This window comes from Hemibagrus wyckioides, linkage group LG13, assembly GCF_019097595.1.
Source record: "Hemibagrus wyckioides isolate EC202008001 linkage group LG13, SWU_Hwy_1.0, whole genome shotgun sequence".
In the NCBI taxonomy this organism is placed as follows: domain Eukaryota; kingdom Metazoa; phylum Chordata; class Actinopteri; order Siluriformes; family Bagridae; genus Hemibagrus; species Hemibagrus wyckioides.
The window spans coordinates 20,261,543-20,279,310 of record NC_080722.1 but is presented as its reverse complement, the minus strand read 5'-3'; the positions used below and the strand labels follow the sequence as shown (position 1 = coordinate 20,279,310).

At 35.1% G+C, this 17,768-nt stretch overlaps 1 protein-coding gene and 2 long non-coding RNA genes across 4 annotated transcripts; all 3 read right to left on the bottom strand.

The window, feature by feature from the left end:
* Nucleotides 1–6,827: 6,827 nt before the first annotated feature.
* Nucleotides 6,828–8,950, bottom strand: LOC131364029 (uncharacterized). 2 transcript variants are annotated; one of them, XR_009206412.1, is made up of 4 exons: nt 8,020–8,950; nt 7,817–7,925; nt 7,583–7,672; nt 6,828–7,210 (listed from the first exon to the last, which is right to left on the bottom strand). It is a non-coding gene; the product is annotated as an uncharacterized LOC131364029 (long non-coding RNA). The 2 variants fall into 2 exon arrangements; XR_009206411.1 differs by having other exon boundaries at nt 7,817–8,950.
* A 208-nt stretch (nt 8,951–9,158) lies between these two features.
* Nucleotides 9,159–11,230, bottom strand: LOC131364211 (uncharacterized). The gene is made up of 4 exons (XM_058407340.1): nt 10,931–11,230; nt 10,713–10,768; nt 10,361–10,405; nt 9,159–10,237 (listed from the first exon to the last, which is right to left on the bottom strand). The coding sequence occupies exons 1-4, from the start codon at nt 11,174–11,176 to the stop codon at nt 9,199–9,201; spliced, it is 1,386 nt and encodes a 461-aa protein (XP_058263323.1). The 5' UTR covers nt 11,177–11,230; the 3' UTR covers nt 9,159–9,198.
* Nucleotides 11,231–14,335: 3,105 nt separating this feature from the next.
* Nucleotides 14,336–14,971, bottom strand: LOC131363928 (uncharacterized). Its single transcript, XR_009206401.1, has 3 exons — nt 14,915–14,971; nt 14,563–14,607; nt 14,336–14,439 (listed from the first exon to the last, which is right to left on the bottom strand). It is a non-coding gene; the product is annotated as an uncharacterized LOC131363928 (long non-coding RNA).
* Nucleotides 14,972–17,768: the final 2,797 nt, after the last annotated feature.

Here is a 17,768-nt window from a genome sequence, read left to right as displayed (position 1 = left end):
AATGATCTATTTGTCGCTGGTTTTTTAACAAAATGATCTATTTGTCGCTGTTTTTTTAACAAAATGATCTATTTGTCGCTGGTTTTTTAACAAAATGATCTATTTGTCGCTGTTTTTTTAACAAAATGATCTCTTGTCGCTGGTTTTGTGACAAAATGATCTATTTGTTGCTGTTTTTTAACAAAATTATCGCTTTCTCGCGGTTTTTTTTAAATAAAATGATCTTTTGGTTTTCGCACTCAAACTTGCGTCTTGCTTCGTCGCTGTTAGTCGATGTTGTGTTTAATCTTTGCCATGACAACCGAGGCGTCTGTTCTTAATGACGTATGATTTGATTCTGATTTCGGTTCCAACTCACCCCCCCATCGCCCCCCCCCCTCCATCTCAACCCCCCCTCCAGTTCCAGCTAACCCCCCCATCACTCCCCCTCCAGTTCAACCCCACCCCCAGTTCCAGCTCACCCCCCCCCTTAAACACTAGAATTGGTTATACCGTGTCTCATCAAGCACAAAGTGACTGACCCGATGCTTCATATGAAGATTGTCCACAGAAAACTGTAGAGAAAAACATCCCAAGAACAGAATCAAGAGCATAATCACTCCTAGCATTCATTTAGTGTTCATTTCTACATCATCATTCTACACCACTCTACTGAGCAGATATTAATGCCAGAGTGGATAAAACATTCATCTAGAAAACTACCATTTAAAACTCAATACTCAAATAGAAATCTTTAGTTTCTTATAATAAACTTATAATATGTATGTTTACTATTAACATTATAATTAGACTCATGAGACATTTATTATATATAGAAAATAAACATACATTTTAAAAATTAATTCTGTTTTTGTTTGCTCAAATCCTCTTTCTTTCTTTCTTTCTTTCTTTCTTTCTTTCTTTCTTTCTTTCTTTCTTTCTTTCTTTCTTTCTTTCTTTCTTTCTTTCTCTCTACTTAGTTTCATGTTTTCATGAATAGAAAATTGAATTTAATAATTCTGCAATTTTAAATAATAATTGTATCATGTTTCAGTTATTTATTTCGTTTTTCTATGGAAGACACCGAATCATGTTTGTTGTTTTTTTTAATGTGTATTGAGCCTCATTTATCAAGTTGGAGATGACTGGATTCATGTGTAAATTGTTTGTACGAGTGTTTACACATGAAAATTCTTAGTATTCTAAAAAAAACCAAAAAAAAAAACCTGTGAATGTAAAGAAATAAATGCTGACATCCTCTTCGTGCTCGACCTGACCCATTTCAAATCTTATCATCTGAATGGATTACTGCACTTTGCTATCTGAAAAAAAAAACACTGTAGAGGTTAAACGACTTATTTTTAACTCTGTTTAAAGTGTTTAACTAATAAAAGAGAATTGGAGTCTCGATTAAAAAAAAAAAACTCGATTAGTTCATTAGGTCAGGAAACATTTACTAAGAATAAGATTTTTACATTATTAAAAATCAAAAAAGTTTCGTATATATGTAATTACATGTTATACCTGTATATAACTTCCACTTGTGTTCCTTTACCCTGATGTTCATTTCATTTAATGCATTTCATGCTTAACACAGGCCGTGTAGATCAGCTTCCTGACCCAAAGTCCATCTCCTCTTCTGGTCACTAGCTCCCTGAGTGTCACAATCATGCCTATAATGATCTTGGTTATAAAATCAGGGGTTGAATGTCTTTGTCATGTCACACTCCAACCTGGTGGTTAATATGAAGCTCATATGAATGTAGACACTCAGGACTTTAAGAGTTTCTAGTGGTTCATAAGAATTTCTGTTCTTACATAGCCTACTAGTGGCAATATAATATAAACACACTCGTCTCACACTAAAAGCCCACTGAATGTCCTCACTCGTTTTATATCAGACTGATTTTCACAACCAGAAAATGTTAGTTTATACTGAAGGAAAATATGCAGCATGTCCATTTCCATTCCACTGGTGAATTAGAACACCAGCATACTGATAGAAAGGGTTTATGCTCAAGTCATATTAATATAATATTTATTTTGTAATTATAAACAGGAAATGTTCACATTACCTATTTTATGCCCATGTCTCTCTAGAAGAACGCCAGCGCTGTACCCAACTCCAACTATGCTTCTGCTGCGGTAAAACTGATCACCAATGTGCTGCCTGTCCTGAGAAACCCTCACATCAAGGCTCTAAGGTGGGCTGGATCTCTCGTTTGTGTAGTGTAACTGTTCCTATAACATTGCACCTTGCTCATGTTACCTGTTGTTTTGTAGCCCTAGCTGTCTCCGGAGCCGCTGTCAATCTTATCGATCATCAACTCGTGGAAGAATTGCAGCTACCTACATCACCCTGCACCACCCCTCTCCACATCACGGCAGTTGACAACCAACCCATCGGAGAGGGCTACATCACCTGTCATACCATCCCTGTCACCATTCAAGTGGGACTCTTCCACATGGAGAAACTCTCCTTTTATTTCACCTCCTCACCCACCAACCCAGTTATCTTAGGTTTTCCATGGCTCCAGGTACACAACCCTATGTTCTCTTGTTGGGACAAAGAACTGACTCAATGGTTCCCATATTGCTTGAATCACTGCCTCAATGTTCACACCACCCGTCCATGCTTAACCATTCTGTGGAGAGCCCAGCCCTCAACCAGCCTACACTCATTCCTGGGGACTATGACAATTACAGGGAAGTTTTTTTAGCAAAGAACGAGCCACTGTACTGCCCCCTCAATGACCATGGGACTGCTCCATTGTCCCACTGCCCCCCAGATGCTGGATACACCGATCTGGCATAACATTATGCCCAATTTTGTGTTGGTCCCCCTTTTGCTGCCAGAACAGCCCTGACCCGGCGAGGCATTTTTGGGAGCGTCCTAGGCTCTACTGTGCTGATTGCCTGCACCCTAGCAGAGTTGGAGCAGAAGTCCTCTCGGACAACATTTCCAGGACACTACACACCCTCTGACTGGTAAGTCATACCTCAGATCACAGCTATGGTTCAACTCACCAGATTGCTACAAGTGCACACATAGCTTCTTACTTTTACTCAGGAAACAGGACCCAGGTTTAACTAATTCGAAGTGCTTGTCCTTAAAGTGGCACTCACAAAAAATACTTAAAAATCCCTGCTATATCTTGCTGTGGCCACCGTGTATAGACGTTGATTTTCTAAAAGAGTTTGCACATCTACTCTCAGACCCATTGATTAATTCTGATAAATTGTTGATTGTTGGAGATTTTAATATTCATGTAGACGACAATAATGATGCTTTGGGACTCGCATTTATGGATTTGCTAAATTCCTTTGGTGTCAAACAAAACATTACTAGACCAACTCATCGTTGTAATCATATACTAGATTTAGTTATATCACCTGGAGCAGATGTCACTGATTTTTTTTAATTTTTTAATTTTTTTATTGAAATAACTTGAGACAATACAACATAGAATACAAAGCACATTAAATACAGTTTAACAATAACAACAACAACAACAACAAAAAAAACATTAATTACAACAAATCAAACACAAAGGACAAAAAATTATAAATAATATGGCAGTCCAAGTAACGTTAAAAGACACGAGAGGAAAGTTATGATATATAAACAGTGGGAAAGATGTAGCAAGAGATATATTTACTTCAATTAAAAACAGTGTCATAGAAATGTAGAAGTCTATTATTCTTCTTATTAAATCGAATTAGTTTAAGAGACTTAAAAAGTGAAGTCATTTCGATTATGAAAAGGGGGAAATTCAATTGTTCCTTTCGAATTCTTTGTTTATGTATAAAGAATTTTGCATTTAAGACAAAATAATTAACTACAAATTCAAGAGCTTTATTTTCCGAATTCTCATAATAGAAAATTATGTCTTTAATGCCAAAGGAGTGAGATACATTGAGGTGGTCCAAGAGGTGGCATTTTAGGAGTGTTGCAGATGTCACTGATATAAATATTCTACCTCAAAGTGATGATATCACAGACCATCAGCTTTTAGTGTACACTCTACCTGTAGAAAATATTAGCAATGTCTCTCCACGTTATCAATTTCGTAGAACCATTATTCCGACCACTAAAGACAGATTCACAAGTAATCTGCTAGATCTGTCTCAACTTTTTACTAAACCCCTAAATGCAGATGATCTAGATGAAGTAAGTAACAGCATAGGCCCTATTTTCATCAGCACACTAGACACTGTTGCCCCCATCCGACTACAAAAGGTCAGAGATAAAACACCTGCACCATGGTGTAATAGTCATTCTCACGCCATCAAGAGAGCAACTCGTAACCTCCACCGAGAGTGGAGAAAAACTACATTAGAAGTTTTTAGAATTGCGTATAAAGACAGTTTGTCCAGCTATAGACTGACTTTAAAAGCTGCTAGGGCTGAGCATCTGAGCAAAGTGATAGAAATAAACCAAAACAATTCATTCATTCATTGTCTATACCCGCTTATTCCTAATTAGGGTCATGGGGATCTGTTGGAGCCTATCCCAGAGCACATAGGGTGAAAGGCAGGGGTACACCCTGGACAGGTCCCAAAACAATTCCAGATTCTTATTTAGTACAGTGGCTAGAGTAGCAAAACATCAGATATCTGAAAAGTGTACTCCATCACAGTTTAGTAGTGAGGACTTTATGAATTTCTTCACCGAAAAAATTGATAGTATCAGAAACAAAATATTGGATGTTGAACCTTTGACACCATCCTGTGATCCAGTCCCGCCTAAAGCTCCACATCTAGAGCTACAATGCTTTACAGGTATAGGACAGGAAGAGCTAGATAAACTTATGACCACGGCTAAATCAACAACGTGTTTGTTAGATCCAATTCCAGTTAGATTGCTGAAAGACATGATACATACAACTGGAGAGCCTCTTCTCAACATTATTAATTCATTATTAATTCCTTGATATATTTAGGTCACGTCCCTAAACCTCTCAAGTTGGCTGTTATTAAGCCTCTTCTTAAGAAACCGAAACTAGACCCTAATGAATGATCAAATTACAGACCGATTTCTAACGCAGTACATGCAGCATGTTTTTATAAGAAATAAATAGAATAAAAAGTAGATAGAATAGATAGTACTAGTGTAAGTGGTCTAATTACTTACTGTTTACTCTTACTGGTCTGTTCTTATGCCATTGAGTGAACATTGTTATCTGTTACTTACACTGTCATAGCATTTGTTAAGTTTGTGTTTGTTCCTGATATTTTTGATATACTGTACTTGATCACTGGAAATACATGAAATATATATTTCAACATTTTAATGTGTATCTCCTATTATCCCTTTTTTTTAATGTAAGCCAATTATATTTCTGTCTGTGTTGTGGTAGTATAGATGGTGTATTTCTAGTGAGTTGTTGAGGGTTCATTTAGGCCTGTTTATTCATTTATAATTCGTCTAGTATTCTACCTGTTCTAATAGGGGTAGCCTAAGATTAGCAGTCTTGTGGATTAAATGAATAGGGTGGCGGTGACGGCAGCAGCAAAGGGATGGAGTCAAATTCCAGGCCTGAATTATTGTCCCAGTCCTCCACTGACCACACACACACACACACACACACACCATCACCATCACCATCGACATGGATAACTTTGAACAATGTTACAAGTACACTTGAAGGAAATAAGCACAGTTACAACACATAAATGTTAAACCTACACCTATTCTAAGCTTTAATTTGATAACGCACAATTTTGAGCAAAAACTGTGGGATTACAGAAACAAGACTCTTTGGAATTCATCACTTTCCAGCCCTGTTGACCTTCAATAGCATGGCTTACTCACCTGTTAGCCACCTCACTGCATATGTTATCATGTTAGAAAATGTACAGATCTGAGTGTCTTGTTGAACTGGATGTTGGATTTCCTCATTAATATTCTACAGTGTTATATATCTATATCTGTATTTTTGTAAAGCTGTACAGTTTGATTGCATCCTTGTGACTTTCAGAATAAAATTTAGTTTAGGATCGTTTTGCCTCGCCTTGTTTTTATTTATGTAAGAAATCCCTTTGCGTCGCCTCTATGGTTTAGATGTTAATTCTGATCTAACAGTATGTTTTTGTGTCTCTGCCTTTTTTTGACTACACACTTGACCACATTTCAGGTTTGTGTTTTAACTATTCTGACTTTTTTCTTTTAATAAACCTCATGTGTATGGATCCTTATATGCTTATATCTATGCTTATCTCCACAGTTACAACATTTAGGACCTACTCCTACCCACACTTGCTATATTGATGTTTTCTGCATCCAAATCCTAATTCTTTGGGTGTTTTGCCTTCAGCAAGTTCAATTTTCAATTCAGTTTTATTTGTATAGCACTTTTAACAAAGAGCATTGTCTCAAAGCAGCTTGACATAAGAAACAACATAAGAAAACAACAGACATATAAACAAACAGTCCTACACTGTAAAAAAAAAAAAATCTGTAGATTTTACGGTAAAATACTGGCAGCTGGGTTGCCAGAATTTTACCGTAAATTGTACGGTGACACTGTTCACCATTTTACGGTATGCTTTATTAGCAACCGTAAATTTCACAGTTGAGAACGGTTCTTTATTTACAACAAATGACTGTTAAAAAAACAGACAGAATGTAAACCTGTTTACGGGAAACTACTGTAAAATAACAAATATACTGTAAACCTAATTACAGTCTTTCTCAGATAAAAACCAAAACACAACCATGTATCATATTATGGTATTTTATTGTAAAGTTCAAATTTACGGTAAATTACTGGCAGCTGTGGTTGCCAGAATTTTACCGTAAAAAATACAGTACAACACATAATGCATTACAGTTGGTTTGCCTAGATTTTACTGTCAACAACTTTTTATGATTAATTACTAAGTGAATAAGGTCCATTGTAAACCAAGGCACAAAAGTATTAAAATTAAAATTAAAAACATTTTGAATTGATCAAATACCTTGTCCAATACTCCCAAATTAGTAATGAAATCTTGAAAAAACAGCACATGTCCATATGATGGATAATCCATGGTGAAATAAACAAACATTATGTATCAGGGCTTACTTGCCCTGGTTGAACAAGAGGAATAAGTCACTGAGTCCAGACTTGTGTGAAGACATGGGACAATGGTGACATGATGTTCGAGAAACTGGAAGCTACAGCCTTTACGGTCACTAGTTCAGCTTGAGGAATTGCATGTTGTCCAGTGTGGGCTGATCTGATCCTCTCTGCAGCCAGAAAACATACAGTACACAAAGCACATGTTAGATTGATGCAGTGTTTGACCATGATGCCTACAGAGAGATAAACAGCCTTCTAGTTGTTCAATAAGTGGTTCAAATATGTTAAACTTTGCTCCAATGAATTATACATTAACGAAGGCAATATTTATTAATTAATTAAATTATTAATATAGCTTTGCAGGTTATTTTTATAACTGATGGTCACAAGGAGAAAGTTCTCATTTCAGAAACATTTCATAAGCATTTATTTTATGTCTGTTGACATGAAGTCTAAACACAGTTGCCTCCATTGAAGCAATCAATAATCAAATTTACTACAACACTGACCAGTAACCAGTCAAATGTACAACCACTTACCAATATTTATCCTGGACAAGACCAGCGTCTGATCAAAAGGGGGGATTTGTAGAACAGGAAAGAGATTGATGAGGTCCATTTCAAGAACAACTGCTGGCAGATGACAGCAACAAAGACAGTAAGAAATATATTGCCTTAATTGAAAGTAAAATCATCTCAAGCATTTCTGTGTAGGTTGTGAACTACAAACAAATGGCTATATTAAATAAATAAATGGCTAATCAAGTGCCTCACCTGGTAGAACGCGTACCACATACTGTTCTTCAGGCAGTCAAGCTTCAGTTCCAGCTTAGGCCCTTTGCTGCAAATCATCCCATCTCACTCCACTGTGTTTTTACTGCCACTGTCCAAAAAAAGCCAAAAAAACAAAAATTACAATCTTTAAAATACAAAAAAAATGGTTTACTTCTTGGAGTTTAAAGAGTTTAGAATCTCACCATGTTCCTGGTCATGACAGTGGGCAGCCAGTGGTTTCCTCCAAGTCTATAACCGCTCAGGAGTTTAAATGCATACATGAAATGTTGCAGAAGTGAAATACTTCAACTTATTTTTATATTAATAATTTATTTAAAATCAAAAAATCAAAACTGTGTTCTGTTCATATGTCACTGGATCTGGCAATGAGCCCTGGAACCCCACAATTCACCTGGGACAGACAATATGGCTGGCTTCTAAAGACTTTCCCTTGTGGAATCCAAAAAACTCCTGCTTTGGTCTGTTGGCATATTGAAAATCCTGAGAACTCGGATTTCCCCATTAACTATAACTCCCCATGCACATTAACTATCACACAGTTTTCTTTTCTCTTGCCTTTTAAGGTCATTTAATCTGTTGCAAAAATTACTGATATAAATTAGTTAACTAATGTTCAGAGTGGAAAACATGCAGTCAGTTCCATGCACATGTTTGATTTCTAACCTAGATTTATTGTACAGTTGTGTGCATTTATGATTCATACATAGCTGCAGAGATCTTTTCTGAGGAATGAATTTAGATTGAAATTCAAGTACACTTAAGGTCTCTGAGATTACACAATTAAATGTCATTTCCCTGTTTAAGCATCCTTCTTGTATTATTTTCAGTGGCAATGTCATAAAGGAATTTTAGGACAATGTGATTATATAATTTTAATATCGGTCGAAGCTTGTGCCTCGAATGACTTTTTAAAATTCTAGTACTCTAGTATTCTAGTATTTAGTAAGTGTTACTAAATTGCGTCATCTATTGTTGGACTTATCAAATGCATTCTTTTTATTCAGACTGGTGAAGCAAACGTATTCCTAAATGTGATAAAAAATTAAAAACAGAGTTTGAAGAATATTTATCATAGCTCAAAAGAAAGCAATCTTTTTTTCTCTATCAAAGTCATGATTCATTATTCTGGAACTTTGGAAACTTTGGTTCATGCTACCAAAACTGTGTGTGTGTTTATATATATATACTGTATATATATATATATATATATATATATATATATATACACACACAATATATATATAACTTGTGTGTGTGTGTGTGTGTGTGTGTTAAAAACTAGAAACAGGAAATATTAAAAAAACAATAAATCACAAAGGGACAAGTTAGCATTAGCGAGATTTATTCCAATTGTATTCCAATTATTCCTCATTAGCCAAATTCAAGCAATCCTCCAAATCAACCTGGAAAAACTCCAGATTAGGACAAAAGTCATGGATTTTCTCTAAAATGGATGGAACTACATGTCTGTTGAGATTTTCATCTATGCTTAGAGTCCACCATTTCTTACACTCATCTGTAATCTCGCTGAACTCTTCATCAGAGATCTCCATCATCTCTCTCCTTTCCTTCATCTCTTCTCTCAGTGTGGACTCAAGCTCTGCTAATGTTTCTGATCCTGTCTGATGCCAATCTTTATACGTCTTTTCCAAGCCTGAATATTCTGGAAGAATGTTTTTTATAATATTATAGGCTGCTGTAATTAAGTTATTGTCTTTTATTTTCTCATTTTCTTTACATTTACATATGAATTCTGTTATATTGAACTGAACCTGAAATTCCTGGTCAGAATTCCAGTCTCTCGTTTCATCATCTTGCAGATTTCGAATAAAACGATACATGTTTTTGTTAAAGATATAATAATTTGAGAAGCCAATATACATTTTAATCTGACGACTTATTGCTAAATTGATTAAATTAAACATACAGGGAAGATGAGATTTTCTACCTAAACAAGGACTATTCGTTGTGTATATCCAAACTTCAGAAATATTATTTCTTTCATTAATTTCTTTAATAATGAAGTCCTCACTATGTTTTTTATGCTTTGGATAAAACGGACCTATTACTTCAGTCGAATAATTCAAGCTTCTTTCTTCTGTTTTTTCTTCATTATTTAACTTATTATTTTCCTTTTTTTTTAATATAGCAAATGCTTGTTGCCTATATTTTTTTCCCATTAAAGGCGTGGGTTGATAGTTTTTGAGCATTTGCAAAAAATTATTTTTTAAATCTTTTTTTCTATCGTCTGATGTTTTATTAAAATTCTGTTTAATATAATCTAAAACCTCTTTATCAGACTTCTCAATACAGTCTGCATTATTAGTTTCATTGATGAAATTCCATTCGATTTCATTCTTCTGGCCTTTTGTCCTTTCTGGGTTTGTTGATGGAGCAGTTCTGTAAAACAAAAGGTTTTATTCTTATAACGTATTCATATACTGTATGGAAATAATCATGAATATCATTAATGATATTTTGGTTATTCTATGTTCTTTGGAATTTGATCATTATAATACTCACTTTATCCCGCGGTGTAAACTTTCAGTGCAGAGATTTCTCTTTTTCCTGCAGAACAATCACCATATCATCACACACACACACACACACACACGCACACACATGCACATGCACGCACACAACCACGCACATGCACAATTAATTTAGATTCATTTGCAATTACTTTGAGATACTAAGATAAACATGCAATGAAAAAATAATGAAAGTTAGACCTAAGCAGCATTGCTGCTTGTTCTTAATATAATATAATATAATATAATATAATATAATATAATATAATATAATATAATATAATATAATATAATATAATATAATATAATATTGTGTGTGTGTTGTGGGGTTGGGGAGAGCGTACGGTGATGTTGGACCATCCTCTGGTGGTAAAGAAGTTGAACAACGTTTCATAGCATTCTGATTCAAAAAAAGAAACAAAAACAAACATTTCTTTTGCAGCTCAACTGAAAAAAACTGTCTTTCTTACTCCCCCCCCCCCTTTTTCTCCCTCTTCCCTTCTCACACACTTTTGTACACACACACACACACACACACATGGTTTAAAGAGTTAAATCTTACCATTAGGTGTGTTTCTTTAGCCCCAGCTGGAGGGCAGGGATGAGGGAGCAGAAGCAGAGACGAGGATGTCTTTGGATCAGAGTCCTTCAGGGATTTCAGCTCTACATGACGGCCTGTAGCACTGTCCATCTGTCCTGCAGGTTTGTCTGGATCAGTCGCATGTCTGGACTCAACCTTATCCCTGCCCTCTCTTGTGTTTTCTTTCTGTAAAGTTTCTTGTGAGTTTTCTGCTGTAGTATGTATCATTCAAGCGCTTTATAGGAAGTGGGATTTGAATTTATATACGCTCACGTCAGCACAGGAAATCTGGGCGGAGACTTCACTGGAAATACATTTTTTTCACATTATGGGGTGTGATGAAGATGACGCGCTGGTCAGCAGACTATGATGCATCGCTGGTCAGAGAGTGAAAGTTAAAAACAAAATACATGTACCTAGATGTAGGTAAGATAATATGATGTCATTTAGCCATATTGCAGCTAGCTAATTCATTGCAATTTATCCATAAATATATAACATGCGCAAAAGAGGCTCGTGGTGTTATTTAAATTTTATTGTAATAGTCCCGTTATCATTAACAATAACAATGTTGTTCACATTGCATGTCGCGTCTCGGTGTCTTTTGCTGACAGATGAGCCAGATTTTTTATTTTAGTTTAGATCGTTCTGAGGTGATATGAAGGTGATATCCCACCATACGCCTCCATTCTATTACTTGATTTTCCACCTTTTTTGCACTTCTGCTCATATCAGGTTTACAGCTGTGCAGAAAAGAGCTGTCTAGATGTTTTGCTTGCAGACAGTGTTGCCAGACTGGACTGAAGATTTCCAGCCCAATTACAGCCTATTTCAGAAAATAACTAATACAATAACAAACAGAAAACCCAAAACAAATGGGTTAGTACAAAGGGCACTATTTAGACACACACACACACACACACACACACCATATTATTAAAACATCGACATTACATATTATACTTTCTTGTAACATCTGTTTGATAAAAAAATAACTAGGATCCCCAGCATACTCGGAATTCGCCACAATAATAAAAAATATCATTGATAATTATACCAATACCTGATACTCCTGAGCTCCAGGTTCCCTTTTACTCAGTAGAATAGGCATTATAGAGAATGGTTGAATGGATAAGTAATAAACAAATAATATAAATTAAAATAAAAATTTAAATATATTGACAAAAATACTAGTATTTTTAATATTTGTAACAATGGTCATACTACTACTACTACTACTACTAATAATAATAATAATAATGCTCACTTTTATAGTCAGATGTAATGTGTGTGGAGTCTCAACATGTGTGTGGCATTTCTCATACAATGGCAATGATTTATCAAGTTTTGCTTTTAGTTCCTAAAACAAAGAGGAGTTTCATTTCTCAGGAACCATTTTCCAACATGTTGTAAGAGGTGTGTCAAATCCTCCTGATGTTGTATGAGGTGCGTCAAAGATCTTATTACTTTGGAAATATGAACTTGTAGCACAGACTCCGCCCTCTTGCCGCTCTGTGAAGTACACTGATGCACTCATTTTAGGGCATTTTGCTGTTTGAATGCCAGTTTCACACTTCACACCTTCCATGTTTGCTGAACAGTAGTAGGAGGTGGGGGTCCCAGCAAAATAATACACCAGTGTCACTGGGTCTGACAATGAGCCCTGGAACCCCACAATTCACCTGGGACAGACAATATGGCTGGCTTCTAAAGACTTTCCCTTGTGGAATCCAAAAAACTCCTGCTTTGGTCTGTTGGCATATTTAAAATCCTGAGAACTCGGATTTCCCCATTAACTATAACTCCCCATGCACATTAACTATCACACAGTTTTCTTTTCTCTTGCCTTTTAAGGTCATTTAATCTGTTGCAAAAATTACTGATATAAATTAGTTAACTAATGTTCAGAGTGTTAAACATGCAGTCAGTTCCATGCACATGTTTGATTTCTAACCTAGATTTATTGTACAGTTGTGTGCATTTATGATTCATACATAGCTGCAGAGATCTTTTCTGAGGAATGAATTTAGATTGAAATTCAAGTACACTTAAGGTCTCTGAGATTACACAATTAAATGTCATTTCCCTGTTTAAGCATCCTTCTTGTATTATTTTCAGTGGCAATGTCATGAAGGAATTTTAGGACAATGTGATTATATAATTTTAATATCGGTCGAAGCTTGTGCCTCGAATGACTTTTTAAAATTCTAGTACTCTAGTATTCTAGTATTTAGTAAGTGTTACTAAATTGCATCATCTATTGTTGGACTTATCAAATGCATTCTTTTTATTCAGACTGGTGAAGCAAACGTATTCCTACCTGTGATAAAAAATTAAAAACAGAGTTTGAAGAATAACTTGTGTGTGTGTGTGTGTGTGTGTGTTAAAAACTAGAAACAGGAAATATTAAAAAAACAATAAATCACAAAGGGACAAGTTAGCATTAGCGAGATTTATTCCAATTGTATTCCAATTATTCCTCATTAGCCAAATTCAAGCAATCCTCCAAATCAACCTGGAAAAACTCCAGATTAGGACAAAAGTCATGGATTTTCTCTAAAATGGATGGAACTACATGTCTGTTGAGATTTTCATCTATGCTCAGAGTCCACCATTTCTTACACTCATCTGTAATCTCGCTGAACTCTTCATCAGAGCTCTCCATCATCTCTCTCCTTTCCTTCATCTCTTCTCTCAGTGTGGACTCAAGCTCTGCTAATGTTTCTGATCCTGTCTGATGCCAATCTTTATACGTCTTTTCTAAGCCTGAATATTCTGGAAGAATGTTTTTTATAATATTATAGGCTGCTGTAATTAAGTTATTGTCTTTTATTTTCTTATTTTCTTTACATTTACATATGAATTCTGTTATATTGAACTGAACCTGAAATTCCTGGTCAGAATTCCAGTCTCTCGTTTCATCATCTTGCAGATTTCGAATAAAACGATACATGTTTTTGTTAAAGATATAATAATTTGAGAAGCCAATATACATTTTAATCTGACGACTTAAATTGATTAAATTAGACATACAGGGAAGATGAGATTTTCTACCTAAACAAGGACTATTCGTTGTGTATATCCAAACTTCAGAAAATTTATTCCTTTCTTTAATTTCTTTAATAATGAAGTCCTCACTATGTTTTTTACGCTTTGGATAAAACGGACCTATTACTTCAGTCGAATAATTCAAGCTTCTTTCTTCTGTTTTTTCTTTATTATTTAACTTATTATTTTCCTTTTTTTTTAATATAGCAAATGCTTGTTGCCTATATTTTTTTCCCATTAAAGGCGTGGGTTGATAGTTTTTGAGCATTTGCAAAAAATTATTTTGATCATTTGATGTTTTATTAAAATTCTGTTTAATATAATCTAAAACCTCTTTATCAGACTTCTCAATACAGACTCTATAATTATTTTCATTGATGAAATTCCATGCAACATTATTCTTCTGGCCTTTTGTCCTTTCTGGGTTTGTTGATGGAGCAGTTCTGTAAAACAAAAGGTTTTATTCTTATAACGTATTCATATACTGTATGGAAATAATCATGAATATCATTAATAATATTTTGGTTATTCTATGTTCTTTGGAATTTGATCATTATAATACTCACTTTATCCCGCGGTGTAAACTTTCAGTGCAGAGATTTCTCTTTTTCCTGCAGAACAATCACCATATCATCACACACACACACACACACACACGCACATGCACACACACAGACAATTAATTTTGACTGATTTGCAATTACTTTGAGATACTAAGATAAACATGCAATGAAAAAATAATGAAAGTTAGACCTAAGCATTGCTGCTTGTTCTTAATATAATATAATATAATATAATATAATATAATATAATATAATATAATATAATATAATATAATATAATATAATATAATATAATATAATATAATATAATATAATATAATATTGTGTGTGTGTTGTGGGGTTGGGGAGAGCGTACGGTGATGTTGGACCATCCTCTGGTGGTAAAGAAGTTGAACAACGTTTCATAGAATTCTGATTCAAAAAAAGAAACAAAAACAAACATTTCTTTTGCAGCTCAACTGAAAAAAACTGTCTTTCTTACTCTCTTTTTCTCCACCACCCCCCCTCTCTCTTTTTCTCCCTCTTCCCTTCTCACACACTTTTGTACACACACACACGATTTAAAGTTTCTTTTACAGCTTAGCTGAAAAACTGTCTTTCTTACATATTATACTTTATTGTAAAGTCCGTTTGATAAAAAATTTATTAATAAAATAAATAAAATGAATAAAATATCATGTTTATGGACAAAAATAAAAACCTGCCAGCTGCATCAAAAACCAGCCCAAATTGTATCAACCTGCCCAATGCATTTTTTCCCGGTTAGACGTGACCAAAAGGAGCCCAACAAAGCAACACTGCTTGCAGAAAGTGTTAAAATCTCACAAATAAATGATGTGTATGAATCCTAATCAGTTTCAGCATGCATTCATCTGGACTGTTATTATGCACTGTGTATTGTGTGTGAGCATTCGATAACAAAGGATTTTCAATTATTTTATTTCTTTCATTTTTATTTAATCCAAAAAAAAAAACCATCAGGAAGCATTCCTATTCACACTTCAACCTACCCAAGGCAAAGTTTGGGTTAAAACCAAATCTATGCCCATGACAAAAAAAAATCTTTTAGTAAATCCCCCACACCTCATCTGAAGTCTGCTCACTGACCTTCATCCTGGCTACACTGTAATATTCTTTTAGACTTTTTTCGAGGTTAAAAAGGAGAAAAACATTCCACACTTCATTGTCAGCAACACCAAATACTGATCTTATAATTACTTTGACGTTCGCCAAGTACAGTACATTTTGTTTTCGTCAAGCAAAACAGCGAAAGGTTTCTTTCACCTCCAGAACATACACTAGGAATCTTATAATTTCAGGTTTATCTGAGATTTTTTAAGGGGAAACCACAAACAGTAACAACATACCAGTCACCATTGTACATGGTTTCACAGAAAAAAAAAAACCCTGTATATATAGTCGAAAATGAAAGACAGATGCTTTTAAGCCTGCTTCCAAACAGGAAGTGCCAGAGAGATGTCAACTGAAATGAAAAATCCAGATGTTCTACACAGATAAAGGAAAGGATTCTTCTAGCATTATTCATTTTTGAAAGGCTTTTGATTTTCATGAAGGTGCGGTGCAATTGTCAACATATGACGCTGACAGGATAAATAAAGAACATGAACATTAACATGAACATTAATCTGTACTGAGTGATGTATTTACAACATCTATTCATACAGTATTTACTCATTAATTCATTAGTAATTCATTTGTAACTGCCTGGTCATTGTCCTACCAGTTTGTTTACATTTTCAAAACTAGAACCAACTACATTTGTGGGAAAGTATAAACAAAAAACTAGCAGCATTCCCACACACATCTTTATCTGAGTCACAGCTGAAACTAAATACAGACATTTAGCAGTGCTTAAATAATCATCATACCACAATTATTATCCCAAGAATTCTGCACCTCAAACAGAGTTGTGTTATTTCCTGGCAATGTTTAATAACTTTATCCAAATAAAGCAATCTGACATTGACATGTTCAGTAAATAACTGTAGCCTGTTTATTTATGATATTATCTCATAATGGGATCAGAGCCCAGGTTCCATTTCCATGTCTTGATTGCAATTTAATTTCAGACACTTACAGTTTGCGAAGTTTTTAGGTGTACATAGTAAATAAAACTGATTTCTGCTGTTGATTTGGAAGTACGTGGAGCCCTACAGATAACTGGCTGTTTTGGTGTTGGCAAGTTGATGGCAAGTTTTTGCACCATTATTGCCATCTGTTAAAAAATATAATACAAAAATACAAGACTTTGAAGAAAATCATTACAGTAATGTTCAGGTTTTTTTTGCTGTACTTTTTGTTGTTTATTTCTGTAGTCACAAAAGAATTTCCTCTCTATTATCACTTAGGATTGAGTGACAGCGCGTTACTGATAGTGTTGGAGATACGCTATGCCATGCCCCTTCCCAATCTAAACACACCCGTCACTAAACGTGGAGATGAGTTTCTAGCACGAATGAAGAGTTGTTTCATGTCTCAGCGCCTCCTTCAACCACAACTGTCCACTTTAATCACTGTGTGTGTTCGGAGTTATAGGGTACATGTTTAAGGAGAGCTCGAGTGTCAGTGTTACAGATGGTGATGGAGAGCGAACGGTCATCATTGGGAGAGAGAGAGAGAGCGAGAGAGAGACATCTGGCATGTCTGATTTGGAGATAAAAAAAAATGATATCACTGACTTACTCTTCTGAGGGAAAAAACCCTCTTTTGTAAAGGCCACAAGATAGGAAATTCACATAAACTCCACTTCCTTTCACTTGAATAAACGTCATCCATTTATTCTTGGTTTTAAAGGGGAATAGTGTATCTCTCTCTCTGTGTGTGTGTGTGTGTGTGTGTGTGTGTGTGCGCAGCCAAAAACACTGACGAATCATGTTCACTCATCCTACAGTAGATCAAGACACGTGTATGGGGGCGGGGCATACACATTGTAGAGACCATTTCATTGGACAAATACAAGATTAGTACAGGATGAGTCAACAAAAAACGACGGAAATACAAAGCAGGAATATCTCCAAAAAAGGTCATCCCAGTGCTGTCCATAACAATAAAGAACATATACAGATAATCAAATTATCATATGGTTAATTCTTTATGTCGTTCCGTGTATTTGACCTGACGGTTTGGCTGAAAAAATCTGGTGAATCGGTTGGAAGAGGAAAAAAAACCCTCCGTGCGTTGGCGTCCGC

Bases quoted from the DNA above. Each gene is read 5' to 3' on its own strand.
- LOC131364211 (XM_058407340.1), bottom strand. From the start codon at position 11,176: ATGATACATACTACAGCAGAAAACTCACAAGAAACTTTACAGAAAGAA. The intron at 10,769-10,930 runs GTAAGATTTAAC...TTTTTGAATCAG, and splicing joins CTAAAGAAACACACCTAATG to AATGCTATGAAACGTTGTTC. The intron at 10,406-10,712 runs GTACGCTCTCCC...ATTGTTCTGCAG, and splicing joins GAGGATGGTCCAACATCACC to GAAAAAGAGAAATCTCTGCA.